The sequence below is a fragment of the Leucopleurus acutus genome (genome assembly GCF_964270905.1).
Source record: "Leucopleurus acutus genome assembly, chromosome: 14".
Classification (NCBI taxonomy): Eukaryota; Metazoa; Chordata; class Mammalia; order Artiodactyla; family Delphinidae; genus Leucopleurus; species Leucopleurus acutus.
Genome location: NC_139156.1, coordinates 62,615,980 through 62,642,090, shown reverse-complemented (window position 1 = coordinate 62,642,090; position 26,111 = coordinate 62,615,980). Strand labels below are relative to the sequence as shown.

At 52.4% G+C, this 26,111-nt stretch overlaps 1 protein-coding gene across 2 annotated transcripts in view; it reads left to right on the top strand.

Moving 5' to 3' along the window:
• The window catches only part of TSPAN15 (tetraspanin 15), a gene marked incomplete at both ends in the record, with an annotated part of 48,704 nt that extends 24,225 nt beyond the window's left edge, over nucleotides 1–24,479 (top strand). Inside the window, 7 exons of one of the 2 annotated variants that reach the window (XM_082854097.1) lie at nucleotides 4,539–4,724; nucleotides 5,978–6,052; nucleotides 14,890–14,985; nucleotides 17,569–17,685; nucleotides 22,256–22,303; nucleotides 23,816–23,932; nucleotides 24,330–24,479. In XM_082854097.1, coding sequence (XP_082710223.1) covers nucleotides 4,539–4,724; nucleotides 5,978–6,052; nucleotides 14,890–14,985; nucleotides 17,569–17,685; nucleotides 22,256–22,303; nucleotides 23,816–23,932; nucleotides 24,330–24,479 — 789 coding nt within the window. The remainder of the gene's footprint in view (nucleotides 1–4,538; nucleotides 4,725–5,977; nucleotides 6,053–14,889; nucleotides 14,986–17,568; nucleotides 17,686–22,255; nucleotides 22,304–23,815; nucleotides 23,933–24,329) is intronic. The other variant, XM_082854098.1, reaches the window with a different exon arrangement.
• Nucleotides 24,480–26,111: the final 1,632 nt, after the last annotated feature.

Sequence of the window (26,111 nt, the reverse complement as noted above, 5' to 3'; positions counted from 1 at the left end):
CTCAGTTTTGTTCAAATTCCCAGAGCCTTCCCCATGGGAGGGATTGCAGCATGCTTCCCGTAGACCTGAGGTTCTTCCTCTTTTTTCGTGACAGGAACATTTCAGTTAAAAGCTAATGAAAGTAAAGACCCCTGAATTCCATCCATCAGGCCATAGCGATCATTTCTAGCCTCTTAATCTCCCCTCCTCCAGACTTAGCCCATTGTCTAGTCTTGGGACCCCTTGTGACCCCAGGGTCTGGAACACAATAGGTGCCTGGCATGTGCCTTTGTGGGTAAAAATAGGCCTTGCAGGTCCCCTCAAAGTGCAGACCTGCCCCAGCTGGGGGTAAGCCAGCTGGGACCAGATGCTTCCTGAAGGAGGGGACGACGCAGGTGCTGGAATGCCTCACACGGCCTCCTGCTTCCCAGCAGCTGCGTGAAGCTGGGCCTCAGCCTGCAGAGGAAGAAGCCGGTTCCAGGCTGCAGGGCTCAGAGGGGACCTTTGGGCCTGGTTCACAATGGACGACAGGGCTCCCATGCAGCCTGTTGAAGATGCCATGTGGCTTGCAAAGTCTGGGGCTCTGGTCCTGGCCCGTGGGCTACCAGCAGCATGTTCTTTGCCTCTTTGGCCCCAAATGGGCATGGCCGTGTGCCCCTCATCCCCAGCCATGTTTAGCTGAAGCTGTCCTGCTTGACAAATGGGCCATTTACTTCCTGCGCTGGAGCTGGAGTGGCCGGCCCCCGAAGAGAGACTATAATTAGCAGAGAAGAGTGGATGGGATTGCACGCTAGCATCAACAGTTAATTTTATACTCACATGGAAACATAAACTGATGTCCTCGGAGATGTACATATCATTTGGAAATCTTGAAGTGCCTGGGAGGGGTATGCCGGCCTCTCCCCGTGCCTACTGCCCCTGGAACCCTTGAATGAGGAGACCAGATCAGCGTGTGCTGTGTGCGAAGCCGCCCTGGGGACTGCCTGCTGGCCGCTGGGAGGGCTGGACCAGGAGACACGAACCTGTGATAGCTCAGTACACAGTGGTGCGGGAGTCCAGAAGTTTGGGTCTGCGTTTGCCACAGTAGCTTTCCTATGGCTTTAGTGGTCTGGAAATGTTGCAAGGCTGACTAGCAAGGAAAATGTGATCTTTTGTAACAGGAGGGAGATCAGACCAAAGGAAGTTTTGTTTCCTCCCGGCAAGGCTGTTCTGGAGTGTCCGGGGAGCTTATAAAAATAGAAGAAGCCACTGACTGGCCTTTACAAAGAGGGCTGGGGTCAATTCTGCTCAGAATGGAGGCCAATGACAGCTTTGGTGTTTTGGAGATGGTTTATGGTACTTTAATCCAAAAGCATAGCCTCAAGCGGGAAGGAGGGAGGGGGACAGGCTAGGGCACTGGGAAGATGTCAGGGCCTGTGTCCATCCTGCCCAAGAAGAGCTTTTTTTGTTTCACAACAGGAAACATAGAACTCTCAAAAGTATATGGAATCAATCCTGAAAATATTAAGATGTTATCTTGTTGGTTCAGTGACAACCTGAGAATCATACTTTCTACCAAGATAGAGGGTGAAGCCCCACCTCTGTTGCCCCCATGGCCTTGCATGTTGGCTGCACTCCTGCCTGGGCTCTGAAGATGTCACCTCTTTGTGGGGTTCTTCTTTAACCGTCATCCCCAGGGTGAAGGGGTGGAAGGATCCCCGGGGTGGAAGGATCTCGGCTCTGTGTCTGGTTCAGGGTTAGGGTTGAGTGAGTGATTTCTTGTAATTGCACTAATTCGGAAGGGGAGGATTTGGCTCTCTAAAGCCGCTTGCCCTTGTTCTCAGAGAACCCGCAGGGCTTAGGCCAGCCTTGAACAATGATTTCACCGTGTTCTGGGGTTTGGAGCATGAACTGACCAAATAACTCTGGTTAATCTTTCCCTATCAAAGGTAGGTTTTATTTCCTGTGGTCCCCATATTCCTATAGAGGGCTGTGTGTGTGTGTGTGTGTGTGTGTGTGTGTGTGTGTGTGTGTGTGTGTGTGTGTATCCTGTCTTATAAATTAAAAAATTTACCCAACTGGGTCATTTGGATGACATCATTTCACTCACAGTTTTCCTGATATGGCCAACTTGTTAATAAGTGGCTCATGGCCAAGTTTGTCAATGCCTTTCGCACCTATTGGCCCATGTGTGTTGGGAAGGCATTCCTTTTAGACCAGGGGAGTGGGTCTCAGTAGTCCCAGATTATCCTTTCAAACTAAGGGGAATGTCACTTAGCTGAGAAATACAGCAGAACCCTGGACCCGAGGGAGATGGCTTCCCAGTAATCCCGTTACCCAGTGTTTCTAAGTAAGGTTGGTCTGTTTGACTTTCGGCATCCCCGCCACTTGTCAAAGCTTAGGAGAAGCAGGCACTTCCCTTTACCCAGGACAGTCTTGGCGCTCTTTAGAAGGCAGTCAAGGGGATCTACTCTGACGGCACATTGTAGCCAATTTAAGGCGGGGGTAGACCAGGAGTAACTTGAGGAGTTCCAGATGTTGACTCTAGGGTAGCTGTGCTCATGGCACATCTGGCCCACATCTTGTCTGTATTATCCCTCATTTCCTTTACTCAGACCTTTGCTGACAGCACCATGGCTTCCAGCTCCTCTCCCACACTGCCTTCTGCTCTGTGAAGTCCAGGGTATCTGCTCTCGGGAATGTGTGGCCCGGAAAGCCAGAATCCTTGGACGGGAAGGAGGCTGGGTAGACAGCGGCAGACTCAAACCCAAGGGGGTCTCTTGGGAAGCCTGGCTTGCATCCATTCGACAGACATTGATTGTAAATGCCTGTTGTACTTCCTAAATGTCAGGGCTGTTGTGGGTGCTGACGATGTCCAAAATGGTCGAAAATCCCTCCTAGCATGGAGCTTATGTTCTTGTGGGCAAGACAAACAATTAAAAAATAGAGCAAAAAATGTAGTATGTTAAGTACTTGCAATTACAAAGGAAAAACGTAAAACAGGAAAATGGGATCGGGAGTTTCAAGGAGAGGGATTTTCTACATTTAAACAAGATGACCCCAAAGGCCTCACTGAGCAGGAAACGATTGAGCAAAGACGGAAAGGAGGTGAGGGAGGGAGCGAGCCATAGAGCCGTATGGAGATCAGGAGGAAGAGCATTCCAGGGAGTGGGAACAGCCTGTGCAAAGGCCCTGGGGTGGCACACTTCGTGTGTTTGACCAGCAGTGAGGAGCCCCATGCAGTTAAAGCAGAGTGAGGAAGTGGGGGGAGTGAGAAGTGAGCTCAGACAGGCTGTGTAGGCTGTGATTAGGGTTGTGGCTTTTACTCTTGGCGCACAGAGTACCAGCCTGCCCTGATTAGGTTTCGCCTGTCACTCTGTTGTGGAGAACAGGCTGAAGGGGGCCAGTTAGAACACTATTGCGGGTCCTAGTGCAATGTGGCGGTGCAGCCACAGACTCATCTGAGGGTTCGGGGTGATGTCAGCTGATCAGTCTCCCTGAAGATTTGGTATGAGAGTTTTCAGGCTGAGAGCAAAAAAGGGGTCCCCCAAGGGCTTTTTTTTGCCTGTTTTTTTTCTGATGGGTTGTTACAGTGATCACCTTTCCACCCTTAGGAAAGTTGATGATGAAGAATTCACCAGAAAAGCCCTCCTGCTCCGACTTTCAGCCTTCCCGATAGTCTTTCTGAAGATAAATTCCATGTTTATGGTGCTGAGTGAAATGCCCATCTCCCTGAGCAGTTCTGAAATTTCCCTTGGTGACCTGCCTGTGTAATACGCATCCCAGGGGCCCCAGGCTTTCAGACTTACAGTGTTTCCAGTTTCCTTAACTCACAAAAGCCTTGCAAAAACCTGTGGGGTGAGCAGGGCAGAAATGATAAACGTCAGCCATTTTTCAGATGAGAACACAGACGCATGTGGTCCAAGGCCTCTCCAACGCCCAGGGTTAGCAAGTGGCACAGCTGGGACTTGAACCCAGGTTCTCTGACCCTCTAGCCAGTGGATTTTCCCTGACTCACCAGTACCTTCTTCTAAAGCAGCATTTCCAAATAGGGTCTGTGTTAGTTTGCTAGGGCTGCCATAACAAAGTGCCACAGACTGGGTGGCGTAAACAACAGAGATCTGTTGTCTTGCAGCTCTGGAGACCAGAGGTCCAAGATGAAGATGTGGGCAGAGTTGGTTTTCTCTGAGGCCTCTCTCTTTGGGTCTGTAGATGGCTGTCTTCTCCCTGTGTCTTCGCATGGTCTTCTCTCTGTGTGTGTCTGTATCCTAATCTCCTCTTCTTCTAAGGACAACATTTGTATTGGATTAAGGCCTAGTCATAAGACCTCATTTTAACTTAATTACCTCTTTAAAGCCTCAATCTCCAAGTACAGTCCCATTCTGAGGTCCTGGGGGTTAGGGCTTCAGCATGTGAATTTGAGGGGACACAGTTGAGCCCATAACAGTTTCCCTCACATCCAGTCACCTGGGGTGAGCCCCTCTAACGGCAGACACCACAGCCCTCAGACGAGCCCTTTGTAGGAAAATCACGCGACTGCCAGTTCTTCTCCTCTCTCACTCCTTGCTTTCTTGCCGCAGCTGATCGGGGGCCTGGTCCTGTCAGTGGGGATCTATGCAGAGGTCGAGAGGCAGAAATACAAAACCCTGGAAAGTGCCTTTCTGGCCCCGGCCATCATCCTCATCCTCCTGGGGGTTGTCATGTTCATCGTGTCCTTCATCGGTGTGCTGGCTTCCCTTCGCGACAACCTGTGCCTTCTCCAAGCGGTGAGTCCGCCCCACGCACCCCTCAGCCACTGGTGGTGGTGGGGTCCTTGGCATCCCCAGGAGAGCTGGGGAGAGCACCCCTGGGCCCTTGGGCATCCCAGTTATTCAGTCCTTGCCTCAAACCAGCTCTTTTAGAGGGTTTCCTGGGTCAGCCTGTCTGTGCACGTTGGCCCAAGAGTGCCCAGCCCCCTCCACTTCTGCGTAGAAAGGCTGATTTGAATACTGTTCTTCTTACTTAAACCCTGTGTTGGTCTGGACTGTCGGTTGGAGGTGGGAGAAAGCACACTCAAATGAGAGCAAGCAGAACCAAGAAAAGTTGTTGGTGTTGAGTCAGTAGCTCATGTAACCAGCAAGCCCGCACTGCGTCCGGGGGCACAGACGGTGCCCTCAGGCGCTCTCTCTCGCCACCTCCCAGCTGACGCCCGATGCTGTTCTCAGGCTCTCTTTGCAGTGGAGGCCGGCAGCCTCAGGCCAACAGTCCTTATGGTTCTTGATTCCGGGGAATCTTTCCTGGTAACTCTGGCCAAGGTCCTAGGACTCTGATGGGCCTGCTTGGCCAAGTGCCTGCCCTGGGGTCAGGGGAGGTCAACCCCCCTACCTCGCTTACTGGCAGGAGATGGATGGCTCCCCAGAGTGGGGGGTGCCGGGTAGGAGGATCTGTTTTCTCTGCAACCACATGTGTGTTTGACCTCATTGTCCCCCTCACACAGGAAGCCCCTAAAAGCCCCTATGAGGATAGTCTCGGTGCTGCCTGAGCCTGGAAGTTATTGACATCAGTTTGGACAATGCCCGTTTCTGTGATAAAGGGGGGTGTATCCTGTAAGCCTCAGGCATCCCGTCACCCACCCTGGGGGTCTGGGAAGCCACTGTGGAGAGCCTCTGCAGGCAGAGTTGGAAATGCTGCGCAGCCTGTCCCCTCTGGGTCAGCCAGAGCGAGGACCAGCTCTGCTTGTGGTCGGGGGTGGGTGGAGGGGATTGTGTTTCTCCACCTAGACCCTGCTGAGGACCCCTGGGACAAACCTCGATAACAGTCTGGCTGGGGCAGCTGAGTCCCTTTTCCTGACCACTAGCTCCAGCGACAGGCTTTCCCGGGAATGTGTGTCCACATCCTGTGTCCTCACAGGAGGAAGGGGCGAAAGGCCCAGGAGCTGCTAAGAGCTCCGACAGAGGTGATTCTCTTTATTGCGCTTGAGCTCGGCGCAGATGGCACTTCCGCTTCCCCTCTAGGTGAATCTCTGAATTTTGTTTTCCAGTTTATGTACATCCTTGGGATTTGCCTCATAATCGAGCTCGTTGGTGGCGTGGTGGCCCTGATCTTCCGGAACCAGGTGGGCCTCTGGCGCAGTTTTCAGCCATGTGTCTGCTAGTCACGCACTGTGTGTGCGCCCAGGCCTGCAAACTGGGGGTGCAGCAGAGAGCTGGGCAGATAATCCCTCGTGGAACATCCACTGGGCTGGGGCGATGGGCACTGAACAGGTAAACCGGAGAACAAGAAAACAAAACAGGCTGATAACAGAGTGCCTGGGGTGGAGGTGGGGAGGATGCTGCTGAAAAGGAGCCAACCAGCTAAGGCTCAGAGGGAACAGAGGTCCAGGCGGAGGGAGCCACTGAGGCAGAAGGGAGCTTGGCGGGTTTGTGCACAGGGTGGAGGCCGCTTGGCTGAAACAGGTGAGTGATGGGGAGGGGGTAGAAGATGAAGATCTAGGGCAGGACAGGTAGGGCCTTGGATTTTTGTTTGAAAGGCAGTAGGAAGCCTTTGGAGAGTTTTATGCTGGGAAGTGATGTGATCTGATTCACATTTTACTTGCTGCTGAATGGAGAGTGGACAGTAGGGAGACCAGCTGGGTGGGCCTTAACCACAGGCATGTCTACACCCTTGGAATCCAGGGGTCTTCTTCCTGTTTTGTGATGGAAGGGGAGATTCCCATCATATTGATGGAGTCATTGAGGCACAGAGAGGTTAAGAAGCCCTCCTAAGAGCACACAGGAAGATGGAGGCAGCTCAGGGATGCTTTCCAATCTTTTTTTCAGTTCTTTTTTTCTCCCCTGCCCTAGCTTTATGGGGAATAATTGACAAATAAAATTGTGATATATTTAAACTGTACAGTGTGATGATTTGAGATACGTATACATTGTGAAAGGATTACCACAATCAAGTTAATTAATACATCCATCACCTCAAATAGTTAACTATTTTTTTTTTGATGAGAATACTTAAGATCTGTTCCCTTAGCAAATTTCAAATGTATAATACAGTATTATTAACTATAGTCAGCATGCTGTACATTAGATCCTCAGAGCTTATTCATCTTATAACTGGAAGTTTGTACCATTGACCAACATCTCCGTATTTCACCCGCCTCCTATCCTCTGGCAACCACTTTTCTACTCGCTGGTTCTATGAGTTTGACTTTTTTTTTTTAGACTCCACATATAAGTGACTCCATATAGTGTTTTTCTTTCTCTGTCTGACTTATTTCACCTAGTATAACCCCCTTGAGGTTCACCCATGTTGTCACAAGTGGCAGGTTTTCCTTCTTTTTTATGGCTGAATAATATTCCATTATATATACATTTTATATATATATACATATATATACACACACACAATGGAGAATATATGTATATCTATATATCTACGTATCTGTATCTCTCTCTATATATGTATATATCTCACATCTTTATCCATTCATCTGGCAACAGACACGTTGTTTCCATATCTTGGCAATTGTGAATCATACTGCAATGAACATGAGAGTTCTTTTCCTGGCAGATAACTCTTTGAGATAGTAATTTCATTTCCTTTGGATATATACCCACAAGTGGGATTGTACCACGTATGGTAGTTCTATTTTTAATTTTTTGAGGAATCATCATACTGTTTTCCATAATGATTGTACCAATTTACACTCCCATCAACAGTGTACAAAGGTTCCCTTTTCTCCTCACCAACATTTGTCTCTCGTTTTTTGATAGTAGACATTCCAACAGGAGTGAGATAACATCTCACTGTGGTTTCAGTTTGCGTTTCCCTGATGTTTAGTGATGTTGAGCATCTTTTCATATACCTGTTGGCCATTTGTATGTCTTCTCTGGAAAAATATCTATTCAGGTTCTCTGCCTGTTTTTTACTCAGATTACAGTTGACCCTTGAACAACATGGATTTGAAATGTGTATGTCCACTTATACACAGAGTTTTTTCAATAAATATAGTACCTGTATTTCATTTTACAGATCCTTAAATAACTAAGTGTGAGGAAAAGTTTATGTTCGGTTAGAGATTACAATATGTGGAGTCAAAAGAACTAGGGTTTGAGTCCTGACTCTATTTAAGCTGTTTTAGCTTCCTGCCCTTGGGTGAGTTATTTATCATTTCCTTTGCGTTTGAGGCAGAAATAGCAGTATGCAGATTTTCAACTGTGTTGGATGTTGACATCCCTAATCTCTACAGTGTTCAAGGGTCAACTGTATTTGTTTTTTTTTGCTATTCAGTTGTAAGGGTTCCTTGTATATTTTGGATATTAACCTCTTATCAGATATATGGTTTACAGATATTTTCATAGTTTGCCTTTTTACTTTTTTGATTATTTTGCCGTGAAGAAACTTTTTTGTTTGATGTAGTCCCATTTATTTATTTTTGCTATAGGCGACATTGCCTATAATGTTTGATGTCAGATCCAAAAATCACTGCTAAGACCAATGTCAAGGAGTTTTTCCCTATATTTTCTTCTAGGAGTTAGTTCTACAATTTCAGATCTTATATTTAAGTCTTTCATTCGTCTTGAGTTGATTTTTGTCTATGGTATAAGATAAGGGTCTAATTTCATTCTTTAGCACGTGGATTTCCAGTTTTCTCAACACCATTTATTAAAGAGATTGTCCTTTCCCTGTTGTATATTCTTGGCATCTTTGCTGGAAATCAGTTGGCCATGTATGTGTGGGTGTATTTCCAGGCTCTCTATTCTGTTCCATTGACCTGTGTGTCTATTTTTATGTCAACACCATACTGTTTTGGTAACTATAGCTTTGCAATATTGAAATCATGAAGAGTGATGCCTCCAGCTTTGTTCTTCTTGCTCAAGATTGCTTTGGCTATTGGGGTTTGTTGTGGTTCCATATGAATTTGAGGATTTTTTTTTTCTATTTCTGTGAAAGATGCCATCTGAATTTTGATAGGGGATCACATTGAATCTGTAGATTGCCTTGTCCCACTGGTTGTCTTCCCAATCTAGTTTTGCTACCTGTTCCTCCCTTTTTCTCTTTTCTGCTTTTCAGACCATCTGCTCTGGGCTGGCAGTTCCAGGGTATTGGTTCATTTTTCAGCAGCCCTGAGGGGAGAGAGATGTTTATTCCATTTGCGAATGGGGATGCATTTTTGTGCAGTCAGCAGGGCTCCTGGCCAGCCCACAGCTTTCCAGAGTTATGAGTGCTTTACTGACTAAAGCCCAGGTCCAGGCCAGGGTTAGCAGCATCAGTGGTTTAATAAACAATCCCCTAAGTGAACAGCAGTTCTGGTTTCCCAGGTGCTTTCACAAAGGCGGTTGACTTATTTTCCAGTGCCGGGTAGGTCCACAGGGCCTGTGACACCACTCTTTTCCAGGGAGAGAACTAAGACGAAACCTCCAGGGACCCTTAGCTCTTACAGCTGAGGATGCCGTGGGCCTGAGGTCAGGGGTGAGAGTTTCCATTATCCCCAAACCCTGAGGGCCCCACGGGGTGAAGTGTGTTCCTTCCCCTTGGGTGGGTTGTCCCCTTCGTGGGGCCCTGTTGGGAAGGTCTCAGTGTGCAACCCAGGAAGGACCTTCACCTTCAGGGATCTCAGCTCTTTGGAGGCTCATGATGGGCTGTGCTGTCATATGCCCGTGATACATAATTCAAAAAATTAAAAAATGAGATACAAAACTAAGTGCAGTAAGATCTCCACAATGAAAAACATAGGCCTGGAAAAATCTGGAAGGAAATAGAAATATTAACATATTAATTCATATGTCCTCTGAGGGATGGGACTCTTTTTTTCCCTAGCTCACAAATTTTCTTTTTCTTTTTTTATAATCAAGGGGGAAAATACCATATAAAGAAAAATGATGTCCCTGCCAACTGTAATGCCATGCAATTTTGTAAAACAAGAAATGGGCCAATGGCGAGGATAGGGAAGGAGCAGCCTGGCTGTTGATGGTGGCAGAAAGGGGCAGCGTGTGATGGAGGAAGAGGTGAGGTGCAGTCAAGGTCAGGTTCCAGGAGGAGGTGAGTTCCCAACTCCAGTTTTTCTTCACCAAGAGGAGAAGACAGATTTCTCTGAATCACAATGTAATAAGTTCAGTCTCCAGCCCTGCAGGCTACCTCTTAACTCTAAGAATCCACTTGTGGTGACAAATGAGGACAAGTCATCAGGCTCATAACTTCACACGGGGTTCTCAGGAAAGTGCACAGACCATGGTCACCGCCAGGCAGCGAAAGATAAACAGACTCCAGAGTGTAAGGAAGAAACTCTCCATCAACCGCTGCCCCTGGATGAGGCTTCTGGGTCATGCCAGGCATGACCCAGTAGTTGGACTGAAGCAGCTTTTCTGCTTGTGCAGGGTCGAGTGGCCGTGCGTTGGAGAGCTGGGTGCAGAGCTGTTGGCCCCAAGGGCCCGGGCATTAGAAGCAGAAGTGCGGCACCTTGAACCCAGTGGGGGGCAGAGAACCTGAATGACCTCCACAGCTGTCTGGGTCTCACCGCTCTTGACCTGCCATCACCCCAGCTTGTCCCGAGCCTCTCTGGAGGGTGTCGGGGGTTTTGGAGGTGGGCAGCTCCTGACCGTATGTTCCCAGTGAGGCAGGGCTGAGCAGGGACACCCAGAGGGCACTGGGCTGTAGCTGGTACGTCTTTACCCATCCCCGACCTCCTTCCCTCTACCACCAGAACAGTCAGGGGAGCGACCACTTTCCTGGCCTTGATCAGAGGGTGCTGTGGTCACACCTAACACCAGACCATGGAATGATGGGCAGCACCCAGCCTGTTTATCATGGCACTGCCACGAGCGGGCTCTGGGTGTGACCGTGAGGGCAGGGCAGGGAGAAAGGAGACAGCATGGCCTGCCTGGTTGAGCACCTGAGCATATATATCCTTCCCACCCAGAAGAAAGTAGAGAAAGTTCTGCACTGTTGTGGACAGATTCCCATAGCTGGTGCCTCCCACTGTGGGAGTGAGAGCTGGAGCCCCAAACACCTGGGAGACCAAAGCATAACCCTCCCTCACCATGGGGATTAATCCTGTGACCTCCAGCCGGGTATTCCAGAGAACCTTGCAGAGTTTGCACCTCTTTCCTTCTCACTCCCTGGGTTCCTCTCAACCCTTGGTTGTCTGATGGGGCCCATCTCAGGGCTGGAGCAGAGGCTGGGGTCTGGAGGCAACGAGGATGAATCCCCACCTTCTGGGGGTACTGTGGGGAGCCCAGAGATGCTGGCTCAGCCCAGGCACTAAGGGAGGAAGGAAGTCCTAGGCTGAGCACCCCCCTCTGCGTTATGAGAGCTGAGCTGCCAGCTGTTGGGCCTCCCCAGCATGGGCCTCAGAAGCGGACATGAAGCGATGGAAGCCGGCTGGCAGCCTGTAGGAAACTAGGACAGCTGCGTCCCCAGAGGCCTGGTGGGAGGCTCCGGCTGCCAGCCAGCCCTTCCACCCCTGCCGTCCTGGGGGAGCTGCTGCCCCATGCCCCCCACCCCTCCAGTTCCTCATTTATTTAGGCTAAAAAAAAAAAAAAGGCTGTATTGATATTTAATTCACATGCCATACAATTCACTCATTTAAAGTGTGCATTCAGATACGTGCAACCATCACCGCTGTCGATTTTAGAACATTTTCATGACCTCCAGAAGAAATCCGACATCCCTTTGCTATTCTCCTCCTGCATTTAAAAACTCTCCAAGTGCCTCCACTGAGAGCAGTGATGCAGAGGCTTCAGATATCTTTAAAACTAGATTAAAAGAAAGAACTAGAAAGGGCAGCTCTTTGTAGCTTGAGTCTGGTGGCTTGAACAATGTGCTCTGAAAATCCCTGGCCTTTGATGCTTGCTTACTCTTTGCTTAATTTAGCCCAGGCCACGTGCCTCTGAGGCCGTGCCAGCCGTTTGTGAAAGGTGGTTTTCTAGTCCTCACTGGAGCTGCCCCTTCTGTGTGACCTGGTTTAGAGCAGGGTGGGGCTGGCACTGTGTGCGTTTGGCCTCTGGACGCAGCAGAGGAAGCCAGAATTTTCTTTTCCCTTCCACGCTCCCACAGGGCGCGTCTTCTCAGCGGCTCCCCCAGTCCCTCAGGACGTTGTGGGATATAAACACGGTGCTTTACGCTTAATTAGAGTTAATTAATGACCTGTATGCCCTCCACCCCCACAGGAACCACCCAAGCATTCTACACATGTCTCTGGCATGGGCATGCACGCGCACACGCACGGTGCCAAAGGCAGTGCACACGTGCAAGAACCAGCACAACCCAAAGAGCTCTCTGATGGGAACTGGGGGCAGCTGCCGCCTGTGGAGCCTGGGACCATCTGTTCCTCCTGTCCATCCCGAGAGGCCTCCAGCGGGGCCTCCCTTCCCCACAGGGTCCCGGTTCAGCTAACCAGATGGAAGGCCTGATTTGCACAAAGAGGGCTCTTTTGGAGTCCGTGCCTGTGGAAAATGCTCAGAGACTGAGCTGGTTTGGGGAGGGAGGTCAGGGCTGCTCACCAAAGAGGGAGGGAGAGCCTTTCCCCTTTGGGCCACTGAGCGTCCCCTCTGCCTTCCTCCCTGCCCTGGGCCGCCTGCCCTCATCCCACCCTGTTTCCTAACAGCATGTGACCCAGTGGGAGGGCTGAGGGGTGAGCCAATGGGCTGGGGTAGGTGGACCAGGACGGTCCGCAGTGCCTTGAGAGTGGAAGGAAGCCACCCCGCCTCCCATGAGTGTGGCCCTAGACATGTCCCTGACCTTGGACATCAGCCCCTGCACCTCAGTTCAGCCAAGGGCCCCTTACACCATGCCATTGAACGCTGCGAGCTCATTCCCTTGCCCTGCCCTGGGTGACAGACTGATCCTGCCTGGTGTCCTGGTACCCAAGGTCGGGAAGGCTGCAGGACCTGGGAGCCTCTGGGAAGGGTGGCCTGAGGCCAGGCAGCCTCCTGCTCTGCCCAGGTCGAGTGGCCAGCAAGCAGCTCTTCCACTGAGCCCCTGCCCTGGGTGGGATCCAGTGCCAGACCTGGGCAGGGCTGAGGGCTGGTGACTGCAGAGCCTCTCACATGGGAAGGGGGCTGGCCCTGTGCCTCCCGAGGCCTGCAGCTCCCAGGTCTGCTCCTGAGCGGCTGATTTTCATCAGCAGAGGGTTTTCCTTCTGGCCACAGAGATAGGTTTCCCTGAGCCAGTCTCCTCTGTCACCTTGGCTTTGAGCAGTGTCTGAGTTTCAGGAAGGAGATGGCTGTCACATCCTTCACTCCTCTCTTTTTGATACTGGCGATGGTTTGGGGAGATGGCCCCAATCTGAGCCTTGGGTTCTGTTCTTGGCTTCTTTTTTCCTGTTTTCCGTATTAGCTTTAATCATTGGTAACACATGATCTTTTATGAGTCTAAGATTGTTCGTATTGTTTCTCATTTTACAGAGGAGTTCCCTTGGATAACCTACCCCCACACAGAGTTTTTGTTTTTGTGTTTAATTTTTATTGGAGTATATAGTTGATTTACAATGTTGTGTTAGTTTCTGGTATAAAGCAAAGTGAATCAGTTATACATATACTTATCTTGGCTTCTTCAAGTGTATCAGGCCGGGAGTTTGACGCTTTGGTTCCTGCATCCCTCTGCCAGTGATCAGCAGGGTGACCTTGGACACGTCACATCACCTCTTTGGGCTGCAGGGTGTTTGTGAGGGGTCCCAGGCTAGGGCCCAGCTCTTGGACAAGACTTAGGGCCTTAATTTCTTCTGGGATTAGCCATTTTCCACTGATGACGTAATGGGTATGAAGTGATACCATAGGGTATCTGTCTCCTGGAAAAAGAAAGACCTATCGTAATAACAGCAGGGCTCACTATGTGCCTGGCATCCTGCTAAGCACTTTTGTAGATTTAGTTTATTTGAATCTCCAACCCCTCCCAGGCAGAGGGTTCTCCCTCACCGCCAGCCCCCATTCCGTAGAGGAAGAAATGGAGGCCCGGAAGTTAAAGGAAGTGCCCGAGGCCTGCGTGGCTGCAGGGACCGTGAGGCCTGACAGCCCCTCACAGCCTAGTCTTTGATCTTCAGAGCTCGGAGGTGTCTTAAGCATAGGCCTGCAGGGTTGGTTCACAAGTGGGAAACTGAGGCCCAGAGAGGAGGAGTAGCTGTGATGGGGCCTGCAGTCCCAGGCTGGGGCCTGGAACCCAGGGCCCTGCTGTCCCCATGTACCCTGAGGGCACCTCCCCCGGGAATCGTCCGGCTCCAGAGCTGAGAATGCACCCTTTGTGCCAGCACAATCTCTGATGAGACACGGGCCTTCCTGCTCTGAAAGCCCCGATTGTCGCTGCCAGTGTGGAGCTGGGCTGCCCACACTCCCGCCCCATCCCTTCCTGCTGTGGGGCCTTTTGTGCTCCTGGATCCCAGTACAACAGCCGGGCTGTTGATCCAGAAGGCCCAGTGTGACTGGGACAGGGCGGCCTGCCAGCGCCCTTCCCGGTGGGGATTGTCCCAGCCCGAGAGGGAGGTGGGCCCTGTCATCTCCCTGCAGTGACAGAGAGAGGCCCGGAGGAGAGTCAGGAGACCTGGCCGGGCCCCTAACCAGAGCTGAGACCTGCTCGGTGATCTGGGGAGAATCAAGCTCCCTCTCTGGGCCTCCTTATCTGTAGAACAAGAACTTGGATAGGAGAGAAGAGTGGAGAGAAGGCCTGGAGGGCAAAGGGAAGGTTCCAGCACAGGCCTGTCTTTGGCAGTAGAAGGAGCGCCAGGCCAGGAACCTGAGCAGCTGAGTCCCAGCCCTGGCCTGGATGGGTTGTTTGATCTGTAAAGGAATGGGGTGCACCATTCCTGCATCCATTGGGCACTGGGGGCATGGAAGGGGTGCTTTGTGCAGGTAGGGGCAGGGGCCACCTGGGCATGTGGGCACTCTGGTTCAATCCCGACTTTTAGGAAATCTCGGGTGGGACTCTGGGGATGTGTGCTCTTCTTCCTTTGTAATTTCTCTGTCTAAATAGACCATCGACTTTCTGAATGACAACATTCGAAGAGGAATCGAGAACTACTATGACGATCTGGACTTCAAAAACATCATGGACTTTGTTCAGAAGGAGGTGAGCCAGGCGCTTTGGGTCAGACATCTGCCTCCCATGCCCTTTGTCCCCTACAGGGGACCCTGCTCAAGAGGGTCGGTGTGATGGTCACATGGCTTATCCATTCCCAAAGCAGGTGGCTGGCCACGTTGGGAGGCAAGGGTGGGCCATGGATGGCCGCCAAGGGTAGGGATGCCAGGGCCTGACCTTCTCAACCAGCTCTCTACCCGTGTGCTTCCCCCACAATATACTTGCCCTACCTGTTCCTTTCCAGGTACACGGGCCCTCCCCTCCTGTAAAAAAAAAAAAAGAACAAGGTCAGGGGTAGCTACAAGCCACCTGGCAGTGCCTCAGGGTGCCCCTCTCCAGTGGGTAAAGATCCTCCTTCTTTGAGGTGGGAGTGACCTCCAAGCCACCCAGTTCAAAGTTCCCCCTGCCAGGACCCTTTAGTGATGGGGAGCTCACTGCCTTGCCAAGTCCAGGACAGCCCCGACGGGGAGAGAGCTCTTCCCCGACTCCACTTCCCCCTGCATGGGGGAACAGCACAAGACTTCTCCTTTTCCTCGATGACGCTTCTTTGAATGTGATAATTGTCCTTTGGGGATATCATCCCTCTTCCCAAGGTCCACCCGAATCTGTGGGTGTAATAAAAATAGCAGTTGCAGGGCAAGCTGCTGCCCTCGGGGGGCTTCTACACATCAACCTCACTTAGTCCTCCTGGGCCTTAGCCTCCTCATCTGCCTCAAGGGGCTACTTGGTCCCTTCCTCTTGGCGGCGTCGTGAGATTGCCTCGACCTGTTTCAGAGGTGGTTAGAGCAGTGCCAGGCAAATGATGAGACCTAGGTCGGTGTCAGCTGCAGTGGTCGTCATCCTCATGTCCTACTAGGTGAGGACAAGCAGAGTTTGAGGGCCGAGGGTCCGCTCAGCCCTGGCAGCGCTTCTTTGGACGTGACCTTGGGGGCGTCAGCTGGCCTGATCCCCGTGCTAGCCCTCAGTGGGGACAAACGTCTCACCGCACCCAGGGCCACCCGTAGTGGCCACACCCTTGGCTCAGGCCTTCCATGTAGTCACAACAGGTGCAGCCTCTGGGAGGCCCTTCTTTGCCAGGGATGTGCCTGCCAGCTCTGGCCATCAAGTGGAGCAAAATGCTTTTATTGGAACCAACCTTCAGCTGGCTCGCAATTTTCATTTCTTCCAGGGTGGAATGGCGGGATGACTCATGCTCACTGGGCACCCTGCTTGGTGCTGAATGCCTCATGCATGGCTTCCCTTTGTAATTCTCAGCTCAGCTGTGCAAAGCTGACGTTGCTCTTCCTGCTTTACGGTTGAGGATCTGAGGCCCAGAGAGGGTCACTGACTTGCCCAAAGTCACACAGCATGGAGTTACTGGTAGTGTGAGGATTTGAACTCTGGCCTGTCTGATGGCAAAGCAAATGCCCTTTGCACTGTACCCCAAAGAGGCACTTCCAGATCTCTCAAACTGATAACCTAAAAGGCTCTATGGGGACTCTGAAAGGGTATCTGCTTTGTGTTTTTACTAAGACCTTGGATCATATCACTCCCCTGGTTAATAAACCCTGCAGTGACTTCCCGTCACTCAGAATACCATCCCAGCTCCCTGCTGGTTCTGGCTGACAGGGCTTTCACGGTCTGGCCTCATGTCCTCCATTCTTGCTGGCTCTGCTCCAGGCACACCTGCTGCTGAAATATAACCACCTCGTCTCTGCGTGGGGTCTTTGCATGTCTTGACCGGCTTTTTCCTGTTGTTCCTATTTCAGATTAAATGACATCTCCTCAGGCCTTTCCCGACCTCCCCGCTCCTTCCCCTGTTTGCCGTATCCCTGGTACCCAGCACTACCTCACTGTCCTTTTCACAACGCTGATTCCTCTCTGTCTCCCTCTGCAGATGTGTCCCACATGGGCAGGGATGTGATGCTTTGGCTGCCCCTTGTCTCTCTGGCACACAGAACAATGCCCGGCACGCACCAGCATCTCAGTGGAGTAACTGCTTCCCCCAGGAGTTGGCATCTGTACAGGGGGAGATGCAGGGAGGGGCTAAGCTAAGGGGAAAATGATGCCAGCTGTGCCATCGCTTCAGTCCTGAGCCCAGGCCAGGGTGTGAGGTGTGTGCCCCTTTGCTAAGGGCAGGACAGGCAGAGCTGGGGCAGGTGAGGAGAAGGTCAGTGTAGTTCAGGGACCCCTGGGTTGTGGGGCTTCCCTAGAATCCTATTCGCCGGGACCTTAAAGGCCAGCTCCTCGGGTTGAGCGCCTGCCCTGGGGATGTGAAGATGGAGTCCGGTTGTCAAGGAAGGATGTTCCCTCCAGTGTTTAGTCACCACCCCGCTATCCCACCAAAAGGCTACCCAGCCTTGGCTTACATGCCTCTCCAGTGACGGGGCGCTCACTACCTGTTGGGCAGCCATGCCGCTTTTGGCGAACTCTGACCCCACAACGGATGCCTCATTTGCTGCCTGTAGCTCCCCCTACCAGGGTGACCCCCATCATAAATCACATCGTCCATCCCCCGGCAGGGCCCCTCCCTGCCGTCTGCCCAGGGCCCCGGCGGTGATGGCAGCTCTCTTCCCCGCTTGTTTCATCCCTCAGTTTAAGTGCTGTGGCGGAGAAGACTACCGAGATTGGAGCAAAAACCAGTACCACGACTGCAGTGCCCCCGGACCCCTGGCCTGCGGGGTGCCCTACACCTGCTGCTTCAGAAACACGGTACCCACTGCTCCTGGGGCTTCCCGGCTGGTCAAATGCTTCTCTCAGCTTTCAGGACGTGTGGTGGGGATGGTTGGGTGCGGCAGGCAGGAGATGGTGGTCATTGTCGAGGCTTCCTGAGCCTCGAGGGCTACTAAAGGGGGTGAATCTGGGAAGGGGGGCGGGGAAGTCTTGTCTTATTAGTAGCGGTCGTTAACATCTACTGAGCACTTACCGTGTGCTGGCCTTTTCTAGGTTCTTTAGTTGTATTAACTCATTTAGTCTTTTCAGCAACCCTGTGAGGTAGGTACCGTTATTTCACCCACTGTACAGATGAGAAAACTGAGGAACCAAAAGGTTAGGTGCTTTGCCCAAGGTTGATGGGGCTGGGATGAAATTCAGGCAGCCATTGTCAGAGCTGCACCCTGGACTCCTGTGCAAGCCAGGCAAGGAGTAGGAGAGGGTCCAGGCCGGGGGGCTTAGCAGGGTGGCTGGCTTTACAGCCGTAGCCAGAGGACCAGAGCAGGGCCTGCACTGTGGGCATTGCTGGTGGACTTTGGGCTTGATGTCCTGGTCACCATCAGCAACAGGGTATTTGGAAGGGGTCTGGTGATGTAACCGTCAGCCTCCGCCTCTCCCCAGTGGGATCCTCTCAGCTCTGTTGCCTCCTTGGCCACTTGGGAGGCTGCCCTGTGCTGTCACTGCTAATAAATGAGAGGCTTGGTCAATCCTGTGTTTGACTAATGTGTCCCAAAACTGCATGGTTTCTGGGTTGGAATGAGGCGGAGAGCTTTGCAATTACTCACACCCTGAAGAGTCATGGAAAATTTCTCTTCTGATGCTCCACCATTCTGTGCCCACTTCCGGATTCTGTAAACCACGCAGCTGCTGGTAGGGGTGGGGGCCTCACCCAGTGAGTCAGGGAGCCAGTGCCAAGTGCATTAGCCCTAAAAAGGCTGGGCCAGGAGGGGAGGTTTGTTTGGAAATTGTAGCTGCCATTTTAGGGTAGCTTTCTGTGCAAGGGGAGTGCTGGGGAAGAGCCCGGGTTTTTTAGGGAGGCCTACGGGGGGTGACCCTGAACTTCATCACCCAAGACAGTCGGACCTGAAGGTCCAGGTTGAGATGTGGAAGCCCAACTTGTATTGATTCATTCATTCAACGGGTATTTATTGAGGACCTGCCGGATGTGGTTCTACATTCTGAGGATACAGAAAACACACAGAGAACTTTTGCCTGCATGGAGCTGACATTCTTTCTAGTGGGTAGAACTGACAAGAAAAATAAATAAGTAAAAGAGATAGTATGCTAGAAGATGATAAATGCTAAGGAGAAAAATAAAGCAGGGGCGTGGAGGATTGCAATTTTAGATACCGAGAATGTAGGTTCTCAGTAAAACCCTGAAGGAAGTGAGGGAGTGAGCCATGTGTATCTGGGGATGGGAACTCCTGGCAGAGAGAGCAGCAAGTGCAAAGGCCCTGAGGTGGGAGTTGCCCTGGTGAGTTTGAGAAACAGTGCAGAGACCAGTGTGGCTGGAGCAGAGTGAGTGTAGGGGAGGAGAGTGGCAGACAAAGTCAGGGAGGTCATGGGTGCCCTGATGGCCGTGGTCAGGACTTAGGTTCCCTTGAGTGACAAGCAGTCAGGTGACAGGGCTTTAGTAGCTGAGTAGCAGATCTTACTTAGGCTTTACCAGGACCACCCTGTCTGCTGTGGGAGCAGAGGTGACGTGGGGAGTCTGGTTAGGGGCTAGTGCAGTGGTCCAGGTGTCACAGCTAAGACTGTCCGGGAAGTGGGCTCTGACATGCTGGTTAGTGAGCAGGAGGTTTAGTAGGAGGTGCGCTCAGGATTGACACCTGTAAGGGAGGTGACAGAAGCTGGGCTGGGCAGAGGGAGAGGTTGAGCAATGATGCAGGCTCAACGGGGGGCCTCAGCTGTCTCTCCAGGAATGTCCTGGGATGATCCTTCAGAGTTGTCCCATATTGGGGCAAGGGGAACAGGTCTTCATACCCTCCACATGCACCAGGCACTACATGAGGAGTGTCCCACCCGGAAGGGACTTGCTGGCTTGTTCAGCAGAGAAACAGAACCAATAGGATGTGTGTGTGTGTGTGTAAAGAGATTTATTATAGGAAACTGACTCACGGAATTATGGAGGCAGGCAAGTCCCAAGATCTGCAGGGTGAGTCGGCAAGCGAGAGCCCCAGGAGAGCCAATGGTTTAGTTCCAGTCTGAGTGCACAGGCCTGAGAACCAGGAGAGCTGATGATGTAGTTCCTGTTTTAAGGCTGGCAGGCTCAAGGCCCAGGAAGACCCAGTGTTTCAGTTCAGGTTTGAAGTCAGGCAGGAAGAATTCTCCCTTACTTGGGGGAAGGGCCGCCCTTTTTTCTATTCAGGCCATCGACTGATTGGATGAGGCCCGCCCACGTTAGGGAGGGCAATCTGCTTTACTCAGGCTACTGATTTAAATGTTAATCTCATTGGGGGCTTCCCTGGTGGCGCAGTGGTTAAGAATCTGCCTGCCAGTGCAGGGGACACGGGTTCGAGCCCTGGTCCGCGAAGATCCCACATGCCGCAGAGCAACTAAGCCCGTGCGCCACAACTGCTGAGCTTGCACTCTAGAGCCCGTGAGCCACAACTACTGAGCCCGTGCGCCACAACTACTGGAGCCCAAGCACCTAGAGCCCGTGCTCCACAACAAGAGAACCCACCGCAGTGAGAAGCCCGCGCACTGCAATGAAAAGTAGCCTCCGCTCACTGCAACTAGAGAAAGCCCGCATGCAGCAACGAATACCCAACGCAGGCAAAAATAAATAAATTAATTAATTAAAACAAAAACAAAAAATGTTAATCTCATTAAAAAACCAGCCAGAATTAATGTTTGCATAGATACCTAGGTGAGTCACCGTGGGGCCTTAGAGAAGAGTTCTGGGCTCTAGGGTTAGGGAGGCCTCTGCTGCTGCATGTCTGTTCCCTGAGGGGCAGGAGCTGTGGTTCTACCTCCAGGGCTGGAAGCACAGTGAAGAGTAAGTTTATTCTTGTCACCTTCTTATATACCATATAGCTTACTTATTTATTATGTTCATTGTCTGTCTCCTTCCCTAGAATAAAAGTTCCGTGAAGGCAAGGATCTTTTTTTGTTCTTCTATATTCCCAACACTTAGAACAGAGAATGGTACATAATGAGTGCTCAGTATTTGTTCAGTAATGACTGAATGAATGAACAAATGAGGTAGGAAGCACCTGTTCCCATCATGCCCTCGTGCACTTGCTCCCCAGGCCTGACCTTCTCCCTGGGGGGCCACAAATGCCAACTGACATGAAGTGGATGCTCGGTGTTTTGGGGTCTGAGGGCTCCTGGGGGACAGTCTAGACTGAGAGAGGTTATTTTGCCCACACATCAGGCCCTGACATTTAGACAGATCTAGATGACGCCTGAGGTTCAACCCACTCTTTTTGAAAGAGAGTAGACAGCCCTCCTTGCCTCCCAGGGGCTGGGATCGTGTCCAAAGTCACTCCAGCCAGCGTGTCTGTGTTCTGCCATGTGCCCAGCCCTGGGATAAGCCCTTTACGTGTATATCTCACTTTATATTCAAAACAGCTCCGTGGGGTACATTCTTAGATCACCATTGCTTTATGGAAGAGACCAGGGAAGCTATTCATTCATTCAGCAAATCGTTATTGAGTGCCTGCATGTGCTAGTCCCTCAGCAGCCCACCTAAGGTTGGTCACAGAGCTCCTAAGTGGCAGAGCAGGACCTGGGCCAGGTAACATGATGCCAGAGGCCACACTGGCCACTCTGCTGTCCTGCATTACTGCTGGAACCAGTGGCACCCTGGTCCCACAGCAGCTTTCACTTAGATGTGAAGGGATGGGACCGGGACATCGAGCCTTCTCTCACCTTCTAGAAAATAGAGGAAACTAGACAAGGGCTCAGGCAGTGATGGGAAGTGCCCCTGCCAGTCCTGTGTTATAGGTCTGCTGGGAAGAGATTTGATGGGTCTAGGGCCGACCACAGCTTCCCCTGCGCCTAGATTAGTCAGCCGCTGGGAGTTCCTGAGAGCAGCTCTCTTCCCAGGAAGGAGGTTGGGCGGTCCTTCCACTGGTGGGTGGCTGTCTGCAGGAGCAGGGAAGTGTGGTCAGAGGCCTGGCTTTGCCGTCAGGTAATCCCCAGCTGGCCAGGGCCCTGGCTGTGGTCTGGGATTTTCTTTCATAAGAGCCAGCGTAGTGGGAGCGGCCCAGCCCTGACCTCAGACAACCCATAACCATATCAGCAAAGCCTGGGCTCTGGGGCAGCTGCAGTGAGGGAGCCTGGGGCAGTGCCCTTTCCTCTGGGTTCCTAGGCTGCCACGGGTGGAGCAGTGGGCCTCCCACCGAAGCGCCACGGAACTGGCCTTCCCGCCTGTCCTCCCTGTGCATTTCTTGGAGGCGGGAGGTTAAGATGCAGACTTGAGCCAGGCTGCCGGGGTGGGAATCTCAGCTCCATCCATACTGGGCAGTGCAACTCTCTGTGCGCTATAAAATGGGGGTCAGGGGGAATAAATGTTTTCTACGGTAAACACTATGTAAGTGTTAGCTAATACACATTTCTGTTTCAGACAGAAGTTGTCAACACCATGTGCGGCTACAGAACTATTGACAAGGAGGTAACGTCTTTGAAATCTCTTTCCTCCAGAAAGGTTGCCCTTCCTGTCCCATCTCCAGGGTGATCAGAGGGGCTACCAGGGGTGAGGCTCCTGGCTGCTGAGATTTCCCAACATTCCTGGCTGTGAAAAGGAGCCAGGGACTGCCCAGGTTTTCTGCCCCACCCAGAACAGGACTCGGGGAGCCAAGAATCCCCCCAGGCTGGGAAAGGCTGGCTGCCAGGATGTGCCGAGCACCTAACGTGTGAGGCCACCGAGGCCACCATGCCCCTGCCAGTGCCCCCAGCATGTCCCTGTGCCCGGCCGCGCTCGGCACCAGCCTGCCTCTGCCCTTGGAGCTGCCCATTTGCAGACGACGCACACTGGCTTCCTCAGCCTGGGACCCAGGAGTCCCTTGGGGAAGGGAGCCTCTGGAAGGTCCCTCCTGGCTCAGGTTCCTGGGCATTTCTCCTGGACTTGGAGACAAGCTGGGGTGGTGCTGAGAAGGAAGCTGAAAATAGTGACGACTTGAGATGCCTCTGAGCAGTGGTTCTCAAAGTGAGGTCCCCCGACCAGCAGCAACAGCAGCGCCTTCCACCCCCCCGCCCCCGACCTGGGAACTTCTTAGAAACGGGCATTCTTGGGGTGGCGCCGGCAGGTGATTCTGACCCACGTTTAACATGCAGAGCCACAGACCAGCAGTGGTTCTCCAGCCATCAAACCCAATGGCCAGTTTTTACATTAAACACTTGGTAATGCCCTATTTATTATTCCAAAGTGAAATTCACAGATAATATAACCTACCTACACACGTAATTCCAAAACAGGTAACGTAATGATTTGAGATAAAAGGAGAAATAAGATAAAACAATTTACAACCATATACCGTATTTCAACACGTACATGCTCAGGCACTAGATAGAGAAAGCGAAGTGGTTGGGTGTTTACACTGCCAGGGGCTTCTGATACTTGGGAGGGGTGTTGTGTGGACAACTTGCATTACCATGGGCGTATTTTTGCCATTGACATGGTTTTTCAAAATGGTGAACAATTCTTGATAAAGTTGCAAACAAAATAAAGTATAATTATTCCTTACTTTATCTAATATTCTTTCTACAGAATTCAGTACATAGTAAAAACATGCAGAAAACACTTTGGTTTTTATGTCCCTGGAGTTAGGCTTTGGGCTCAGATAATTATGGATGGGTTTTCACCCATCCAGATGCCCAGGGGACATCTAAGAGGCAGGTAGTCTGGGAAGTTGTCCGTGGAGTAGGATTGCCCTGAGCTCTACAGTCCCTCAGCCCCCAGCCCCGATCGCAGTGGTAACCGGAAGTGCCACCACAATGTCCGCAGTGCTCTCTAGGGAGCGGTACCGCCTGCTGAGACCCAGTGATCTAGAGCCACCTTCTCATCACATTGCATACGAGAAACTGAGGCCCAGAGAGGCTGAGGGACTCGCCTGGACCTGGGGTGAGTGGCAGAGTTGGGACCAGGGCTCCCAGGCGAGTGCTCAGCCAGGCTCCTCCCCGGCAGCGCCTCAGCGTGCAGAATGTCATCTACGTGCGGGGCTGCACCAACGCCGTGCTCATCTGGTTCATGGACAACTACACCATCATGGCGGGCCTCCTGCTAGGCATCCTGCTCCCCCAGGTGTGCTGGTCCCCCCCCCCCGCCCCCCGGCCCCCAGGGAGGGGAGCTAAAGGTGGGGATGGTGTGGGCAGGCTGTGGCTTCAGATGGTGTGTGGCTCGGTGATTACAGAGTGCAGAGTAGGCACAAAGGGCTGGGGTGAAGAGAGCTCTTGGACCAGCCACCTGGGCTCACCCTGGGAGGGCTGGAGGGCTGGAAGGAGGGGGTGAATGACCTAGAAAGTGAGTGACATAGCTGGGGGGGGAATAGGAGTCACAGAATGGAGGGTCTCTGGGATTTCCCGGCAGGCGCAGAGGAGGGCCCAGGCTGGGGCCATTGGGGTAGTGGGGGCTAGGGACTGCCGGAGAGGGCCACCCAGATGGCCAGCAGGCTCTCACCCGCCCTGCCCGTTCTCCTCAGTTCCTGGGGGTGCTGCTGACATTCCTGTACATCACCCGGGTGGAGGACATCATCACGGAGCACTCTGTCACCGATGGGCTCCTGGGACCCAGCACCAAACCCAGCGTGGAGGCAGCAGGCGCGGGGTGCTGCATGTGCTACCCCAATTAGGGCCGTGGCCTGGGGCGGCAGCTCCAGAAGGACCGTGGCAGGACATCTCTGCACAGGCCACGTCGTGGGGGCCAGATAGGACTGTGGCCCCTCTCTCCACATTCGGCACTGACCAAAGCCATGGCTGTGTTTGCTCAGGGCTCCCAGGCCACCGCCTGTCTGGGGGGCGGAGCCCCTCCCCAGCTGCGGAATTCTGTGCGTGCCCACCCTGCTGGGCGTGGGGAACAGGGCACCCCTCCTCCAGGCTCCGGCTGCTGGGGAAGGGGGAGCTTGGCGCTGGGCTCCGAACCCATTTCATTTCTGGTAGTGCCTTGGCCTTGGTGTTTGTGCCCCTTTGAGGGCAGTTTTGTAGTGATTTGTAATCGGGGAGGGAGGAGAGCATGTGTGCCCCGAGGTGAAGGAGCAGAGGGGTGGGGTGCAGACCCCAGGCCCCAGTCCTTCGGCCTCACCCTGAGGCCACGTTGGGTCCGTTTCTCAGCCTCCCGGGTACCTTGAGACCACCCCAGGGCTGCTGCTTTGTTGACCCTATTTTGTACCTGATTTTATAACATTCATTTTGTACACAGTTAACAGGAGTTTCCGACTAATCAAGGCTAGCTGTATTCAAAACTCCATTCCTCTTCCCCCTCCAAGCCAGTTTATTAATCAGACAATAAAGACATGATTTTTTTTTTTTTCTGGTTTTTTGTTTGTGCCGTTTGGGTCGAGAGTGAGGAAGACCCCAAGTTGGGCTTGGAAACCCCTGTTGGTGCAAAGATTGAAGGGGAGCCACCCTGAGACCAAGATTTGGGACAGTTTGGGACACTGAGGCCCAGGAGGATCAACCGAGGCTGCCCGTTCCCAGCTTGGAATGGCCTCTCTCACCCTTTGGTTTGTGGACTGGGCCTGGAGCCTCCTGTGCCCATCCTTCCTGCCAGGAATTCACTTGCGGGAAACCTCAGGGAAAGAGGCAGAGATGACAACCTATTTTACAGACTGGGAAACTGAGGCCAAGCCACACTGGCATGAGTCTTCTCTTCCGGGAAGTGGGGTAGATGGGAACTAGGAAAGTCAGGGGTCCGGGAAGGAGCAGTGCCCACAGATCTACCCTCGACCTTTGGGCTATAGAACTGGAGTGACTCTCTTTTTTTTTTTTTAACCAAACAAAACGTGCTTTATTTAGTAAAAACTGGTGAGTGTGGGCAGGACATGGCAGAAGTGCACAGGGGCTGGGGATGGGAGGGTCAGGGGTCAGCACAGGGGGGACATGACTCAGGATGGAGGAGCCAGAGGTCAGAAGACTTGGAGGTGGGTGGGTCATTGGTAACTTATCACCTGCTCCTCTAGAGGCTACAGGTGGCTCAAAAGCCCCTGGGGGTTCCAGAGGCCTGACCAGCAAGGGAAGGTTTGTCTCTGCAGGCCTAGGGAGGCCCTACCCCCAACATCAGCTGGAACTCTCGGGGACAGGATGAAAGCACCTGGATAGCATCGGACTGTAAACAGCCCATTGTTCCAGGGCCTGGGGTGGGGCTGGACGGTGCTCACTGCCTAGCAAAGGATGGTGCTGGTCGCCCCCTGCTGGAGACGGCAGGACCTGCGTGGATCAGTCCACCCAAGCCTTCCTGCCCCAAGAGTTGAGTTCTAGCAGCCAGG